This window comes from Styela clava, chromosome 14 (genome assembly GCF_964204865.1).
Source record: "Styela clava chromosome 14, kaStyClav1.hap1.2, whole genome shotgun sequence".
In the NCBI taxonomy this organism is placed as follows: domain Eukaryota; kingdom Metazoa; phylum Chordata; class Ascidiacea; order Stolidobranchia; family Styelidae; genus Styela; species Styela clava.
In genome coordinates, this window is record NC_135263.1 from 4878845 (window position 1) to 4898285 (window position 19441).

Here is a 19441-nt window from a genome sequence, read left to right on the forward strand (position 1 = left end):
ATGGCAGCATCAGGCGGGCCAGATTGAAACACCCAATGGGCCGGATTTGACCCGCGGGACGTAGTTTGCCCATGTCAGGTCTAGAGACCAACGTTGTTTTCAGGGAGGAGATATAGAAATACTACCTTGTATTTGCGTGTAGTTTTTTTACGTTTTGTAGTTATTTTTATATATATTATTACAAACATAATTCAAACTGTGTAAAAGCCAAAGTGCCAGTTGTGCGTAACACCTGCTAGCTGGTCTTTAATAACAATTAAACAAATAACGAAAACAGAGTTTTTGACATAGCGAGGGAGGAATAAAGAGATTGAAATTAGTTAAAGCGAATAATATATTGAATAAAAGGCTGGGAAACACTGATCTAGGGATTCTAGGCTATGAAAATGTTCAAACCGAAACCTGCTTGCGAATGTCAAATTCGACTTTAGTGCCACTCCCGCTTTTGCTTCGCGTTTGAAATTACGACCAACGCTTCGATAAAAACATCCGAGTACTACCACACCACTCGAGCGCTCTTCTCCGAACTCCACGTAACGCTATGTAGCGAAAAACCAAAGTCTCTCGCATGCTTAACAGTTCGACGCGGGTGTTCATATATGAGCGGTTCATCGCACCATGTGTGTGGTATAGCAGGACCCGCAAGTATTCTTGCGATTGAGCTGATGTCGAGCCCGTATTGGTACTTCGCATTACCGAGGTCCACGCAATCAAAGAAATCCCCGTCTCCCATATGTAACAAATCAAAGTCTTCCGTCCGGTTACCAGTTCCAAAGGGTTTATAAACATTTGACCAGTTCAATGTATCGTTGTATATACATTACCGTACCTCCCATGATACGAGAAGCCGTACATGTAAGTGCAGGGGTGGGCGAGGGTTTTGAACCAGGGGCCGAAAATTTCACCCACTTAGAATGACGGGCCATGTAAGTGTGACGTAAAAAGTTACATTTTATGAAAATATTTTCAGTGTTGCAAAGCAAAAGTGGAAAACCATAAGCCTCGTGCCCAAACTAAATTCAACCGCAATCTCAACAAATTGCTTGAGCTAGAAACAGCTGAAACATCAACATTTGATTTCAGTTTGGTGGTGGCAGCATCAGGCGGGCCAGATTGAATTACCCAACGGGCCGGATTTAGTCCGCGGGCCGTGATTTGACCATGTCTGTTTTAGTGGTATACATCTTAAACTAATACTAATATATCGACCCTAAACTGAACTACTACATCGGTTCTTTGTATTCACAAGGTCCACACAATCAAAGAAATCCCAGTTTTTCATAGGATGAAATAAGATTTATTACAACCGTTATAGGAACACAGGCAGCATTTATAATCATAAAATATTTTAATCAAGCAGTTATAATCGGCCTTGGATATGTCATAGATATTTAAATGGCCAGTTTACCAACATAAAGCCAAGAATAACAATGATAAACAACACATTACTTTAGAGTTAGAAAATTTCAGGTTTTTAAAAATATTTTTAATATATCCAGATAGAGAAGATCAACTTTATCATACAGTAGATTGACTCTAATTGGTGTGTCGAAATAACTTAAAAATTGACAAAATATTTCTTTTGCATTGAATGGCTATACATTTTTAGGTGCAGACTGGATTGTTGAAATAGAAATAGAGAATTTGATTTTCAATCAAATGACAGAGGAAGCCAACAAGTAAAGGATTCCTTGAATGATGTGGGTAAATTTATGACAAACTAACAAAATTTCTCAGTCTCTTGATCTATGAATGCAAAAAATAAAAAAATAAGCAAAGCAAAATTGAAAAGCTTTAGGACAAGCACAAAGCATGGTTACTCATATATATTTATGAAAAAAATTTCTTCATGTAAAATTCATTACAAAATCTGCAGGTATTGACATCGGATGACAGTACACATAACAAGCTTAATCATTTCAAGAATACGATTAGTACGATTTAAAAAGTTAGAACAGATAGGCAATGCAAGCATAAGTACGACAATATTGAATCTGTAGTGTCGGAGATGCGAATGAAATATATCATGCCAGTAATGCAAGAAAAAAAGGATGTTTTCACTTATTTTATATAGTAAATTTAACTAATTTCTCAACCTTTTAGTGTTCAAAATTGCTATTGTGCACACAGAGTAAGCATGCGAACCTATTTCTGAAGCTTCAAATCAAATTTTGTAACTCATTGAATGCAGTCTACATAACCTGTCTATAAGCAGCATTGATAACTTTCAGTATAAGCAAAGTATAAAGCCACCTTACAAAGCCTACACATAATTTTAAATTGAAAAAATCAGACTCTCGTTGACTATTGTGAGACAGAAAACCCCAAAGATCCTTCAGAGTGATTTAAAATGAGTAATGATAATAATGTTTTTACCAGTCGATAGTAGATTATTTGGGGCCTACTGGAAAAGCTCCGTTAATAAAGCCCTAAAGTCCTCATGTTCCAAAATAAATAAAACGCACAAAATTGGTAATCAAATCAATGGGTTTTATTTAATTTGGAACACCCTGTATATCGTAATGCAATGTTTTTTTTTAAACTAGTGTTCTTCAATTTTGATGCTCGATTTCTCCAGTTATCTACTGATTCATTGAACTTCATCAAAAATTCGAAAATTGATTATATAATTCTATGCCAAAGATTAAATCATTTCAATCCTCAATTTATCTAGAGCAGTGGTTCCTAAAGTTAATTGACAGGGGCCATAATTAGAAGTGGAAGGATATTGGCGGGCCAGAAGAGAGCGCCTGCAAGCAGACGATACCGGTAGTATAATTGAATTGTTACGAATATACACTTAAACTAGGATAATGACTTATCAATTTGTGGTATCTAAAACGTAAAATGAAAAAATATTTCACTAAGTTCGTCGGGCCATATTAAATCGTTACGTGGACCCGCGGCCCTCAGTTCGGAAACCACTGATCTAGATCCTGTTTCAAAGTGAGTATGAACATATTATTTTGAAACGCTTTAGATATTTCTTTTAAATACATTCTTATATAATTAATTTTAAATTATTCAGGGTAGTCAACCTACATTACAGGATGTAAATTCACATTAACGAGTAATTTTTCAAATTAAGGAAAATAAAGTGAAAATAAATCGCGATTAAAGTACAATGTAGGAAAAATACAATCATAATACAAAGATCAACAAAATTCAGCCGAAAATTGAATTTGTTAAACTGTTGTTGAGTGTGCAGGCGTCGGGTACAGAGTTTAAGACAATCTTTTGAATTTGACCACAAGAAAAACGTTATTAGGGAACAGTAAAAGTAAGAAATAAGCAACTATTAGACACCATAACACTATTTTGTTGGATCTTTGTAATATTTCTATTCTTTCCCGACTTTTCATTTCAAATAGCCTGGAGTAGGGCAGTCATAGTAATGCAAGCTCACTTATTCAAAACAGTTTTGCATTGAAAAAAGTATTTTTATATATTATCAAACATGCAAAATATTCAACAACCCTGCATAATATCGACAACGAATTCCACGAAACCAATTTTCGACTGCATAAAACTACATTTTGAACTGAGTAGGTGAGAAAGCATGGAATAATATAATGACTTTCCAGATAATAAAACAGAGCAAAAAAGTCAAAACGAGTTAACTCTGAAACCATGAACATGCCAGGCAAGAAAAAATAAATCACCAAATATATCGTGCTTTGAAAGCTTAAACCTTTATATGCCATGCCTGACTGTATATATAGGATAGTTTACAAGATTTAAGATATGGAATTGGTGAAGCGTTATTAGCTCTCTTGGTGAGGAATAAAAGTATTCTGACTAGTCACGCTCTTGGTGAGGAATAAAAGTATTCTGACTAGTCACGCTTCAATACCAGAGGAATAAAATTATTCTGAAGAACAAAACAGTGCCTGAAGAATAAAGTTATCCTGACCAGTCACACTTTAATGGCCAACCAATAAAAGTATTCTGACTAGTTACGCTTCAATGCCAGAGGAACAAAATTATTCTGACCAGTCACACTTTAATGGCCAACGAAAAAGTATTCTGAATAGTTACGCTTCAATGCCAGATGAATAAAATTATTCTGACCAATCACACTTCAATGCCTACTTTTCACTAATTTTACTAGCTTGATGGTTTCTTCTCATAGTACTAACATGGTTTTGATAAGAAGAAAGTATTCATTATGGAGGATACACAATCAAGCAATATGAATTGACAGTCAACAGTACATTATAACAGCAACATGATATCATCATAAAGAAACCATTGTCACTCCTTCAATAATAACAGCGGTAGTCTGATTTTCGTGACTATTTTCATTGGGATGTTATGAATGTGAAAATAAAAGGAATTATGACTAATAATAAGGTTTTAAAAGTGATAATGAATTTGTATATTACAGTCAAGAGTTGAAATCAGCCAAGTCAGCGATTCCCAACCAGTAAGAAATTCCTCCCAAGGAAGAAAATGCAGTCCTTCCACTAGTATTGTTTAGTTATTGCAATACACATTTATGTCCAAGTTGCGTGTAACACTAGCTAATTATCCATTGGCTTGAACAAATAACAGAAAATTGAGTTTGAATGTTTGAAAAAGAGATCCAAAAGTGGAGTACTGGTAGCCTATATCAAAAAGGTTGCAACCACCAAGCAAAGCATTTACAGAATTCCCATCTCATCATCGAAACAATTTATCAGTGTCTTTAGCACAGTCTGAATGAAGCATGATTTTGTTGCGAAGATACAAGTTTCATAATAAAATTTCAATCTACATTTCAAATACTGAAGCCAATTTCAATTCGGACACCACAGAGAAATGATGAAGAAGTACATTCAATATCTCTAACACATTCAACTTCATGACTTTGTATATAAGAATTTCGGATCTATACATTCTAAATACTGTTGCCCAAATATTGAACTTTTTTGTCATTTCTACAGAAAATTAGCGTAGCGGAATTTGTCCCATCAACTTCGTGATAAAACGATTCTGGTTATCATGATCAGTGCATATTTGTGACAATCTAACTCAATGGCTATTTTGATACTGAAAATCAACACAGGTAAAATTGAAATAGACAGTCAAGCAAAATTGGCGAAATAAATCCTGATTAAAAACTCAGACAATTGATCCTTGATCTAGTTTCAAATTGGCGATGGCAAAAATAGTATAATTTACTTTCCAGATACATTTTTAAATATTAAAAATCAGTACATTTGAATTGGGCATATTTAACAAAAAACATGTGAAAGTCAATTACATTCAATGAGTTTGAATTGGGAAATAGTGTTAAAACAATTATTCAATCGAATCCATATTTCTTAATTTTTCAGAAAGTACAAGAAAGCTTTTTTGGCCTCACTACGATTATTCAATTGCTCAGAATGACAATTTTTCTTACGACACGTTTAAAATTATTTTGAAAATCGAGGATTAACAATTTCGGTAATAAGTAATTCATAATCAATTCAAATATATTAATTGCAGGACAGGACAATGCTACACATGGAACGTTTTTAAATATTCCTAAAGTCTAGAACAGTGGTTTTCAAACGCAAGGCCCACTATTGGGGGGGGGGGGGAGGGGCGGGGCGTAGACAATATTTTGAGTGGGGGTGAAAATGCCTTATTTTAGATATTTACACTTCTTTATTGTTTGAGATCGCAGAGAGCTGTTGTGCTTGTATCTTTAGTAGAGAGTTATTCGTAGCTTATTGTTAGCTAGTTATGTTTTCACGAGACATGAAAAATTATAAAAAAGCGGCTTAAAAAGTTTTTAGAACCACTGGTCTAGAATTTACCGTATCAAAACTGAGAATCCCAAATTGATTTGAATATTTTGGGCGTCCCTGATTTCTATAACAGTAATTTCTTAGCTGAGTAAATAGTAAGCATGTATGAAACAGTAACTCAATTCTCGAACGAAAGTAATGTTACTGGATATGATTGGATATAATTTTCACGAGCTTGATTCCCCGGCGGCTTGAGCAGCGTTAGCGTTGGACTGGGAATCAGGCGTAATCATATGTTCGTTAATAAATTCTAAAAATCTTTTTGAATATTGAAATGGCTTCACAGTAGAGATTTCTGCTCCAGACTGTAAAAAAAAAAGAATTTGATGAATATTATTACAAATTGTAATTGTATAATGGAATAAGCCCATTAGGTTCGGAATACTGTTTTCTCGGAGAAATGCAATGACTTGTGATGTTTTGTTAGTACTGCGTTTGATTTTGTCAGAGCAAAGTAATCATTGTTATGGGTTTTTTGGAGTGATCTTTTGAAAAGCCTTTGGAATATACTTTTGCAATTTGTGGGTAGTGATGTAGGTCGTAGGTCATTCGTGTCACAGGTTATAAATCTCAGGATGAAACAACACGCCTAACATCTTTCAAGTAATGCAATGATATGGGTGCTGAACTAGAAAAATTTCCAGTCCTTCCAAAACTAGCAGATACCTACATACCGGCGGTCGTCTGTTGTCATAGTAATAGTCTAGCTCCATGAGAAAAACCTAAGGGCTCCGCTAGATATTTGTTTACTTATTAAAGAACTGCCTTGGCTAAGTGTGTAACTAAAAAAGAAGCAATAACAGCATTAATAAAATTTGACAAGATAGCGTCGGGATATGTCAAGGCTGTAATTCAAATATGACATTATCGGTAAGTTCCAATAGATAATTTTTATAAATTTTTTTCATAATGACCTCTTTCTTCGTGGGCTCCATAACACTAAAAGTGTAAGAACCCCTAGTCTAGGGTGGCTCGATATACAAACTGCATAAAATAATGAGAAATTTTCTTTCACATAACTGTTTCTTGTAGCCTTGTGTCAACTCATACCAACTGGAGTTATTGTCACAACTCACAATGATTAATTTTATTTATGAATCATTCACGTCTCATCTACTGTCATTTTAGTCTTGGACCAACTCAAAATCTAAAAATAATTCATTCTTTGCGCATAATACAATGACCAACACCTACAATCTAAGAGGGAAAGCTTCGGAGTTTTCATACAGTTAGATTGTCTTGTCACAACCACTCACGCTTTCCAATGATAAAAAGAAACCTCACACTCAAACAATAAACTACCTACTCAGACTTACATTTCCTTCTTCCTTCACCTGACCTTCGACCCCTCACAAGGTAAAATTGAGAGAAATTCTGTCTAACTCTCTTGCACTTGAGCTATTTCCAGACACATCACTATGGAGCCTAAGTTCCTCATTGCTATAGCAAAACCTTGTTAATGTTGCTGACGACGTCGTCTCGACTACAGAAGCTCGCGATAAGCGTGCAGAGGGGTTAAGAACATCAACTGGGGTCCCATTCTCATTTTCAGGGTTAGAGTATATTACCACTTGTTTTACATAAGGTTTGGTTGAGGTCGTTGGGTCTGGATTTACGGGGGTTAGGTCATACAAAGATGGGGCTTTTACAATTAACGTGTGGTTTTCTAAGAACTGTAATAGTCTGTGTGCATAAACTCGTGGACTTTTCACTGAAAAATCTGCTCCAAACTGTAAATAGAAAACTAAATATCACAATTTTTTTTTTGAGTGGTGAAACATGAAAAACATCAGATATTTGCGACAACTACATTTGGAACACAACTAACTCAATGCTTTCAAGTTGGTAGCTAAGTGAAAATAAACTGTATCTGCTCTGTAGTATATATACGGTGTCCATAAGTCTTAAAAAAATTGCCAATAGCAAAGGCAATTTATCGATAACATATGTATTGTTTTGGCCCTCACAGATGTATTAAATAAAATAAAAGTTACTCATTAAAAAAAAAAATGGTTAGGATATATTGAGAACTGACTTCATAGCAAAATTGAAATTGTTAAAGGACTTTATGGATACCGCTGTATATAAAATTCCCATTGATTCAAAATGTTGGCATAACATATGTCGCTCTGATTTTTACCAGCTGTGAATTTACTAACTACAGTAAGTCCTCAGGTTACGACGGTACCGACTTATGCTGTTTCGAGGTTACGAACACATTCCATGAAAATACAAAAGATAATACTGTAATATCGAAGCCCTTAAACTCGATCATTGTGATCAAGAAAATCAGTGCTTTGGGCTCATTGGATGTAAATGACGTAGACAATTGCAAACTATTACAATTATGAACGAATAATCACTAAGCTTCAGTCACATGGTACACAGTTTCAGTGATAAGCCATTTTGGTTGTTTAAGCTGTTTTTTTCGTAACTTGTTTGACCGTACGATATGTATAGAGTAATTTATGTATAATGTTTCGTCTTACACTTGAAATTCGGGTTACACCGCGACTCAAGAACCGAACGACGTCGTAAGTCGAGGACTCCCTGTATAGAAATCCTAGCAGTCTCGTGTCTAATATCAATCTATTTGGTCTTACCCCATGTTTAGCAGTCTTGACAGCGTGAGCAGCTTTTTTCTTTGCATCATAATGTGTTAAAATATCAATCAATCCCATGAAATATATAACGCTTTTGGGAGAATCTGAACAACAATTGAATAATTTAAAATACGCATTTTTGTAGTCTGGTGGTATATATAAGGCTAGAAAAAAAGTTTTGACACCCCTAATGGAATTTTCATTACTGTTGAAATTTTAAAACCATTTTTTATTGGATATAAATTAAGAAAAATACTGGAAAACGACAAAAATCTAGCCTTAATCGAATACCACTTAACTCAGAATTTGTTACAAAGTATGACATTCTGGAAAAACTTTAAAATTGTTTCTATAAAATATTCATTTAAGCGCATGTTTTCAGATTTTCTGTAATCATGTCCATGTGATTGGTTTGAACTCAAATTTTATAAAATAAGGTTTATTAACTTCGACACCACTCAAAATAAACATGAAATGCAAATTTTAAAAGTCGATAATTGTGAATTCAACAGAAACTTGTAATCAAACATTATCTATGATTTCAATATATAAATAAGCAGCCTCATCATCTTTCCTCCCCCACAAGAATAAAGAACATGTCAATCTTCTCTACTTACTTTCTGCACTGTTGAATCTATAGACATCACCGACATCATCCTCCTGTGAATCTTGACGTAAAGGAGCTCCCGGGGAATCTGGTGGTGTCGCAAGTAACCCTGCAAAAATTAAGTGTTTAAACAGATTAGTTGTAAATGATTTGATTTCTGCTGGATTAACTACTTATCCGTATTCTATGCTTTTGTGCCGGTGGATCCGTATGAATATAATGCAAGGATGTCGTAGTAAGAGTAAAGATAACTATCCCAAGTGATTCAAGAGTGATTGCTGCACACTAACACAATTATATTTCTGTAACGTTAAAGCTACAATGTTTGACTTTTGAATTACTGAAGTTAGTAGTAAATGTTGCAAAAATATACCGAATAGATAGAGAGAAAAATATTGATTCTTAATAGCTTTAGTAAACTTTATTCTATTTTTTTCAAATATCCTTTCCACAATGTCCCGCAGGGAAGTTTAATCGTCACTAAGAATGTTACGAAAGTTAATTTCATGTAAAATCTTTCATTAGAATAATGATTTATTTAGTGCCAAACTTATCAAAGTAAAATCTAGCACATGATTTTTCAAGATCCATTTAGTTCATTCAGATGACTTCAAGGCAGGCTCCTAGAATATGTATTTTTTCAAATATGCCACCTCTCGATGCCCCAAAAAAGGAGGAAATAATGAGGTACTGATGGATAATGTGCGATAATAATCCTGCAGAATTTAGAATTTGAGTACCGGTAGGTATTAATAAGCTAACAACGCAAAAGTAAAAAAATTCAACTTAAAATATATTATTAAAAAATTGCAATTTAAATTGAAGACTGCACAAAAATTTTTTCTCAGAAATTCAGAGCAATCAATTCGGTCCATATTCTGAATAGCTATATGCATGGTAAATCGCAAATTCAATGAAATTGCAAATTTAATTCAAAGATTGAAATCTAGAAACATACAGCTTCAGATAATGGGGATTAATACAAGAGCTAGCATAAAACTTGTTTTCTTGAATTTTAAAAACTTTATTCCGGAGCTGTGAAATATTCAAGATAACTATCCAATTATGTGTAAAAATGAACTTGCAAAATCAATTCAGAAATTTAAACAATTCAAGTTATAACCCATTTCTTACAGCCAGGTCTGATGCATTACAGCAACCAGAATAGCACAGCCTATTCTATTTCTAATCAGTATTGCTGCAAAAAACTGACCTTTGTGATCTGCAAATATGACCTTACAATCAGTTCAATATTGGCAAACCAACAGAGACATTATCATCTGTCATATCTTTACCTGGCCGAAATTTCTCACTTTGCAATGACCTTTTCAGGTTAGATATGCATGTTGTGTATTATACATGGGCCATAGAAAAATTTTAGCAACAGAATTTAATAGCATATTAAAAATGGGCTGTTAATAATCTTAACTAAAAGTTGACATTTGCATTAGAATATTGTTGAAGATCTCCAGTCCTGATCAGATATTAAAATTTGCGTAAACTTTGAGTTTTTATGTATGAAAACTGTGACGAATTTTAGCAGTGAGATTAATACAAAGTGCAATAGGTTAGCACATTTTTATATCATACCCGGTTTCCCCAGAAATTTTACTTATAAATAACATGTTTTTATTTAAAAAAAAAAAAATTCGTGCTATTGATTCAATTCACAATGACAAGCCTACGCAATGCTATCATGTGCATATTTTCAAAATCCTATTCTTGTTGTAATCAAATGTCATTAATTAGGACAAATATTTTATGGTGTGTGTCATGATGTATACTACTGAAAGTTAATGTTCCAGAAGTTTGAAAAGTTTGGGAAACCTTTGGGTCAGCATGTTAAGCTTTGACTAAATTGTTATCATTAAATGAACATCTTTAATTTCAAGCACCATGTACATCACTAAAGCAGTGGTTCTCCAAACTTTTTAGGCCGTGCCACTTTTTAGAATTTGTCCAGTTTCACACGCCACCTTAAAAATACCTAGATAACAATAAGCTAAAAATAACAGATAGTGAGACGTAACCTGTTTTGTTTACACATTGAAAATATGTGGATGGAACGTAAATAATGAAATAAATGAAACGGTTTGAGTACTGCTGTCCACTGCACTAAAAGGTTGATTAATTAGTTGAGCCACGACATTCAGAAATATAGCTCCCCGTGTATGAATGCCTGTGCTTCTTGCCGAGACAGCCTTGTTCAAAGCAAAGATCATTATAAAAAATACCAAAGATTTCAAAATTTATCATTTTTTAGTCTCCTGACAGATAAAAATATTAGAAATGTTAGAAATTTAGAGACAAACATAATTGGGATTCATATTTGAATCATACAAAATATTTAAAAAAGCAATTCCGTTTGTAAACAACGATACTTGGAAAGTCAAAGCGAAAATATCGGATTACTATCTTGTCTGGACTGAGTACAGATAACATCAATCAATTTAGCAGTTTCGAATTTTATCATGACAGATCAGTATCACGAGTTTATTGTGTTTTTTTATGAGGTTTGCGATATTTTTTTCTGAATGAACAGTCTCAGATATTGATTTAATCTATAAGGTTGGGAAGGACAGGGCTTTTTTATGTGAACTGATACAGATGTCAGAATTATCCATGCCCATAAATTAGTTGTTTTTCCTAATTATATATGCAGCATTTTTTGCTGATGAAAATTTTGTTGCTGATTTTTTTATGTCCAAAATCACTTTATACATGCTTTTGGAGTTCAGAATTGAACTACCCCAACTGCATCAAAAATATATTAACTTTGGACTTGATTCTGTGCTATTATTCATAAAGAAAAAATTTGACCCATTTGATGGTAATTGTTCATTTTTGCATCATAATCTTAGTAATTTTTTTGAATTACATTATACAAAGAAATAATTGCTGCTATTATTTCCAGATTTAAAAGATGATTAGAACTATACAATAGATATAGGAAATTACAGGAACTAATATGGGTTCTCTGGACTTGTTGAACATATGTTAGATCCATGTAACCATGTTCATTTGAACTTCAACCCCCTGAAGTCTTCAGTCCCCATGTCCAAATTAGATGAAAAGTCTATTTATCCATTTCCAACAAATCTTCTCTTTCTAACAAAATTTTTTGCCAACTTCTACTAATAAGAAATCACTACCAGTGAGCTGAGCTACATTAATCCAGCAATCAGCATGACAACTTCAAACTGTTTCAAGCATCATACCAATTGAATGCGACTTCAAAAACCGTTATATATATGTATATATATTATCATAATCTATATCAGTGGTTTCCAACCCTTTTTTTTAAATGACCCAAATAGTTTGAAAAAATTTCGTAAAATCTCGCGACCGAACGATAGGCTCACACAGTACCGAATTGCATATAGTGCGTTTATTGCCCCAAAAATAAATTACTAATACAAAACAATCATTTTTACATAAGATTTATTTTAACAGGACTTTTAAACTTGCTCCAAGATTATTGAAACCATTGCGTAGTTTTAAGCAAAATATATGCTATCCTGTCCTTGTGCTGTGATATTTCACCCGTATACAATTACTAACGAGGAACACTTCAATACCAAAAATAAAATGAACAATAAAATTTACTACAAATAAAATCAGTAACTTTCAGATTTTTACTAAAAAAACAAGATTTTCAGGCGACCCAGTTTTGGGCTGTAACCAATAGGTTGAGAAACACTGATCTATGCTATTGCAACAAATAATTCACCAACCATTTTCATCTTCTCCAGGACTATAATCTGGATCTTGTCCGTTATTATAAGTGTCTGCATCTTCCGGAACTTCAATTCTATCGTTGTATCTGTCTTCTCGGTCTCTATCATGAATGCCAACCAGTAAACTATAGTCCATCAACTTCAGGGATGCCAGAAACTGCAAAGCAAAAAATATGGATATACTACTATACATGGTGTGTGAAAAATGAATTTGAATTAACGGCGCTCCAGTCATGTGTGTACTAATATGGATAGTAACTAATTTTGTTCGCATATTTTACATCGAGTTGTGTAAAGGGTTGGCAGGGGGTATATTCACTTGGCTAACACAAACAGTCCCCGAACTCGTGATAGAACAAAAATAAGGAAAATCGGAATCAAATTATGGCCTAACCCTAACCTGGTACCAGATTTGTCCAAAACGAATCGAATATTCGAATGTATTCGAATATCAAAGTATTCGAATACCATTTCGGCTGTTTTTCGAATAATTCCGAATAGTAGCCACTTTTCGCCGTAATCGTGGTGTTTCGTTTTATGGGAATCTTCAAACGACGTTTTACGCTGTCTCACGTATTGTAATGACGATCGGCACTTTGATTGTTTATATTCTGTGCGACCGTACGTCGCATAGTGTTGCGACACATTTGCACGTTTGCGTGGGTGGACATTGCCGACATTCGTTTACGAGGCTTTTAATTTACAAATTCATTTCCATTACGTCGAAAAATTGACAATTACTGTATTTCCCGCCAATAAGTCGCTTTTCTAGGGAGGCGTCTAATTGAGAAAGTATGTAGTTCTATGTGGTCTGTTTTTATTCGCATGAGTCTTCTCAAGCATGATTTGTGTAACTTTATATTTGGGTCTTAGGGTCTGCCAATCAAGATATTTAATCGCAGACCGGTTATGGTTACTTTAATATGAGAAACACGGCCACCGAGAAAGTGATTTGTGACCCCTTCGTTTTGCCGATTCAGCAGAACACGACAGGGACAGGAAAACACAGCTGTGAAATAACCCGTGGACGTACAGTGTATTACTTATCACATTCCAAAATTATTTCAACATTCGGGTTAATAGGTTGTCCAAAATGATTGCCGTTTTACAACTTAAATTTACCGCTCAATTGTTAAAAATAGTTAGTTTGGTAGAATCGATTCTACCAAACTAACTTGATCTGGTTCTAAACATATAAAATTATTAGCGCATATCAGCATAACTGAACAACAGGAACACAATTTTTCTACCCGTCTTATTGGAGGCCTGTATGGAAAAAAACTTATTTGAGTGCTAAAAATAGACATCGTCCTATTTGCCTTGTGGACTTATTAGCCGGGAAATACGGTATTTATAGCCGTCATTGTTACGATATCCAATAAATTGTCACAAGTTGGAAAAACAAGTCATAATAATTCTGATAACGATAGTTATCGATCCTTTACCAGGATGATTTCTTGTTGCGCTAAATAATCCAATCAATGACTGGTACCAGCATTTAAAATGTCATGCCGTATTAATTTAATTCTGTTCAATGTAACTCATGGTTGTATCGACAATCTGTGGACATAAAATGTGTGGTAAACTGACCGATATTATTAAATATTGATTCCAATTTTTATATTGATAAAATAATGGAAGTATTAATACCAAATACCACGGTATTTGTGGACATGAAATACGTGGTAAACTGCCCAATTATAATTAATTTCGGATTCGTATTTACAAAATAATAAAACTATTATAATTCTAAAATGCAACGGCGATCTGTGGCCTTAAAATGTGTGGTGAACTGCCCGATTTACCAACATTTGAGTTGTGATAATAGAATTAAATTAACACGGTCAGGCATTTTAAATAGTGGTATCGGTCATGGATTCGAATATTTTGCGCAGCACAGAATCATCCTAGTAAAAAGTCCATACTTTTAAATACAAACCAATGGCAACCATTATCCAAATTAGTTCCCAACAGCGAGGATAAAGTATAAATTTTTTTTCCGTCTTGTGACAATTTTTCGTGAAATAAGAATCAAAAACTAAATATATTCGGCACAATATCACGGCAATCTGTGGACATAAATTGTGTGGCAAACTCGCGATTAATATTAACTTTTGATTCCTATTTTCATATTTACAAAATACAACGGCGATCTGTGGACTTCGAATGTGTGGTAAACTACCCAATTATAAATAGTTTTTGATTCCTATTTTCATATTTATAAAATAATAAAGTATTATTACTCAAACATACAACGGCGATCTGCGGACTTGAAATGTGTGGTAAAGTTCCCGAATATAATTAATTTTTGATTCGTATTTTTGTACTCACGAAAAAGTTGTCACAAGTCGGAAAAATGACTCATACTTTATCCCACTTTTTGGCAAATAATTCGGATAATGGTTGGTATTTAAAAGTATGGGCGTTTTACTAAGATGATTTTGTGTTACGCAAATATTCAAATCCATCATCGATACCACTATTGCCGTATTAATTTAATTCTGTTAACATTACTCGTGGTATATAAAATATATACTGCAATAATCTGCAAATATGAAATGTCTGGTAATATAGCTAGGTTTAACTTGTAGATAGCAGTTATTCCATTGCTTATTATATGGAAATTCCTACATACATTTAGATGAGCTTCAATTAGTGGATTTTATTTTCGAAGTATTCGAAATTTCATATTCGAAAAAAATAATTTCGAATGTATTCGAAATAGTGAACTATTCGATATTGGCCATCCCTGCCTGGTACGCATACTTTGTGAGTACTGAATTAACAATAAACACAACATTATACAGCGTGGATAGAGACATTTTTTTGTGTGAGAAATTTCAGAGAACTGTTTTTGGTGTAATTTTCCCAATACTGCTATAACTTAAAACCATATTAGACAGAAATTTGTGATAACTAAAAACAATTTCATTTTGTCATCACAAACATCCATACTACTAATAGGAGAATATTTTCTTTGACAATTTTTATTGAAAACCTCATGCATCATTAGAATTTAATATTATAAAAACTGTTGAAATTTGGGCATTCAAAACAATACATTGGTGGGGACTTCTGAAATACAATTCTCTCTACTTTGTTTACTATCATTTTAGGTAGGATAGAACAGGATAGGATTCAGATATTTATCCCGGGGGAGAAAAAAGCCGCTAAGACGGCTTAATCATACATATAGCGAACCACGGCCTCTCGTCTGGTTACCAGTCCATATCGGGGTATGGGATTAGTTAGCCAGTTATTTGTTTTCGTAGTCTGGATTTGATGCTGGAGAAGGTCATAACCACTCTATGGCAGCGAGGAGTTCAGCAATCCTCTCAAAAGGTTATCAGAGGTGCTGGGGTAATCAGATTCCTAACACTTAGCACGATGCGCCACACCGCTGAGCCGAGGTCACAAGCATGCTTGAATACTAATTACAATAACATACGTATATTATAATATTTATATTCCATAAAAAAGTGATAAGTTTCACTGTAAACTTTCAAATCGGTTATCGACAACTTATCCAGACATGACATGAATCTTAGTAAACAATGAGTAATAAAACGATTGTATTATCTGCTTCACTTGCCAGTATTATTTCAAACACATTGCCTCAAAAATAAAAAGGAAGATAGTTTACTTTTCTATAAAATTTAACAAAAAAAATTCAAAATGGAAGGTACGAAAAATAAACATCAGTAACTAAATCCGTTACAACATTGACGAGAGGTTCATTATCCAATTCCCCCATTACATAAGACAGGTTCCATTTACAAAAGAACACAAAAATAGATCAATAGAATGCTTTTATCAGATTGAGATGTGTTGCATAAGGATTAAGGTATCGCTTTAATGTATTCGAACATGTATTAAAATGTCAAACGTTAATGGCGAGACTTCAGACCAGCCATTTGCAAGTAATCGGGAAATGCACAACTTATTATTAAAGGTGTTCTATTAGCAGGCATTTCACTATCAATGAGCCTGGTAACTAATGTCTAAAAAATTTATTTGATAGAATTCAGCATTTCCCATTTTGTTGAGATATTATGATTTACATTATATAAAGAGAAAAATTGTGTATTCATTATAATTTTTTTAAATTATTCAATATTCATGCTGTATACTAACATAAGATTCTTAGATTACTTTTTATTTTTGCTTCTGACAGCATTCTAGCATTTTATATATAGATAAAGGAATATAAGAAGGATAAGCTGTCTCATCCAACTAATACCTAACATAATTTTGTTTTGGACAAATCTATTTATATACAACAAAAAATAAGTTATATCCTTTTTTTCTAAAAAGTTAGACTATAACCAAAAAAAATACAAACATTCTTGCTATTTCATGAAAGAGATTGTGTTATTCTTAATAATACCAATTTGCAATTTAGGAATACAGTAGCCTAATTCACAGATGGACCACTGCTAAATAACTTAATTTTATGATTGGCCATAGATAAATAAATGAAAATTTGAATGAAATATAAACTGTGTTTCAGAATTTATTGAAAACGTGACTATTTGCACATTCAATCCACGTCTTCTCAATTTTATTATATTATTCCTATGCCATCGAAACAATGTCAAAACGCAGGCAAAAACAATAAATACTAAGACACTGGCAACAGGAGAAGAATTCAGGCGTAGGAAGTCAATTAAATGAAAAAGAATTAAAAATAAGTTTGCAATTCAGGAAATACCAATAGCTTTGTTTTGAAACAATACCAAGAATTCTATTTCTCAATATTTTGGATTGCAAATGAACAATATTGGTTCGATTGCGGATTTCAAATATTTCGATAAAAATCAAATATTATGCCTTGTAAGTGTAGTCTATATTTGAATCTAAATCACCAGCAAACACCAGTCAAAAACAACTGACTAAAACTAAATGGAAAAAGCTTCCAATTACATTCTAAAATATCATATTGGTCTACAATATCAAATACAAAGGTTAAATTTGATTGCGCAACAACGATTACACAATCACAATCAGACATTAGATCCAAGATTTATGGCAAAAATGTTATATCTGATTGCGCAACCTACACGATCATAAAAATTCACAAGGTACACTTATAACTAGTTCATTAGGTTTATGAATTTGCAAACAATGACATACATTGCATTAATTAAGGAGATAAATTGAATAATATATAATATTGAAATATTTAAAATCATTTTTATTTTATATATGTATTCCATATCTATACAAATTGGGCCAATGCAAGATCACAGGTTGACAACTAAAAGTGAAAAGAGTACCAATGACAATCTGAGAGCTATATTATAGGCTAATTTAATAATTTCTGCATCTGCATCAACCAAATTTATTCATTAATCTGTTTCAGCGCTACAGATGTCGCTGCTCGCAACTCCTGTCACACAATTAAAGTTAGTCTTTGATTGTTTGTTTTATTTGTGTTGATTGATTGATTAGATGCTTTTGGCAGGGGTATCAGTAGACAGAATTTGACATGAGATTGTTTGGAAATTTCGAAAATCAATAAAATCGCCACCAATTACAAATCTCTCGGTCTTTACTGAAAATATAAATAATCAAGACACAAATACCGGCGGTAGCCGCATATGACACATTACTCTATATTTAGTTGTATTATGAGTATGAGTAACTTGTAATAACATTACTCAGAAGAGAGTCTCGGTTTGACGCATGGTAATCAAAAGTCAAAAGTGTGAAAGTTAAATAAAATGATTCAAGCAGCGTTTATTGATAACAATTCGCAGAATAATTCTGCTTGTGAAAACACTTATACCACATAAGGTTTAATAACATAAATGGGGATGGATAATAATGTAAGTCAAATTTTAGATTTCTCTTACATACAAATTGAATTCGATATTAATTCGACAGTAAATTAATTTCATAATTTAAAATCCAAATTTAGTATAATTTTAAAAATTATTCTGCAGGTCATAAACACATCTAAAACATACAGCAAAACATGATCCTTGACTTTTTGTAAAGATATGTTGGAAGGTGAATTTTATCAGTAGTCGAATGAACTACCCAGTGACTAAAAAATGTTTTATCTTATCGAACATAATAATTTGAACCTTTGAACTCCACACTGCATGATCAATGATTTCCGAACGCTTATTATCCATGTTAGCTAATGTCAAACTGTATTTTCCCTATTTATAAAAAATTCCAAGCATTTCATTTTCAATCATGCAGATATTATTAACAAAATACCGCATTAATATTATATTCAAATTAAGCTTCGATTCAAATGTAATATCAAGTCTGCAACACAGACAAAGCCGTATACAATCATATCACATTGGCATCAGGATCATATTTCATTTAAATCATTGCAATGTAACATTATACCAGCATTAGTAATCAATATCAAATTTTGAAATAGTTTTCCAGACACTTATTCTAACTTGTGATAAATTAGTCTATGTACCATACCGGTATTGTAATAGCAACGAAAATTTACTAATATTTTGCAGTTATTTATCCTTGTATATATAACAGACTGATTATTATTAGCCATGTATAAGCAAGAATAAACTCATTATGAAGAGTATAAAAAGCTATTGGCCACACTCAGTCAAATGTTGATGAAGACGTTAGACCTTTATAGATTTCAAAATCACATTTATTCCATGAAAACTATTTAAATACCGGTACCGGCGTACCTAAAATAACTCAGAAACCGGTCACTAACTAACTATT

General features: G+C 33.1%; 1 protein-coding gene across 1 annotated transcript in view; it reads right to left on the minus strand.

Moving 5' to 3' along the window:
- Positions 1–1274: 1274 nt before the first annotated feature.
- The window catches only part of LOC120341499 (phosphatidylinositol 5-phosphate 4-kinase type-2 alpha-like), a 36827-nt gene continuing 18660 nt past the window's right edge, over positions 1275–19441 (minus strand). Inside the window, exons 7-10 of the mRNA XM_039410022.2 lie at positions 12722–12881; positions 8998–9096; positions 8381–8484; positions 1275–6082 (exon numbers count right to left, since the gene is read on the minus strand). Coding sequence (XP_039265956.1) covers positions 5945–6082; positions 8381–8484; positions 8998–9096; positions 12722–12881 — 501 coding nt within the window. The 3' untranslated portion in view covers positions 1275–5944. The remainder of the gene's footprint in view (positions 6083–8380; positions 8485–8997; positions 9097–12721; positions 12882–19441) is intronic.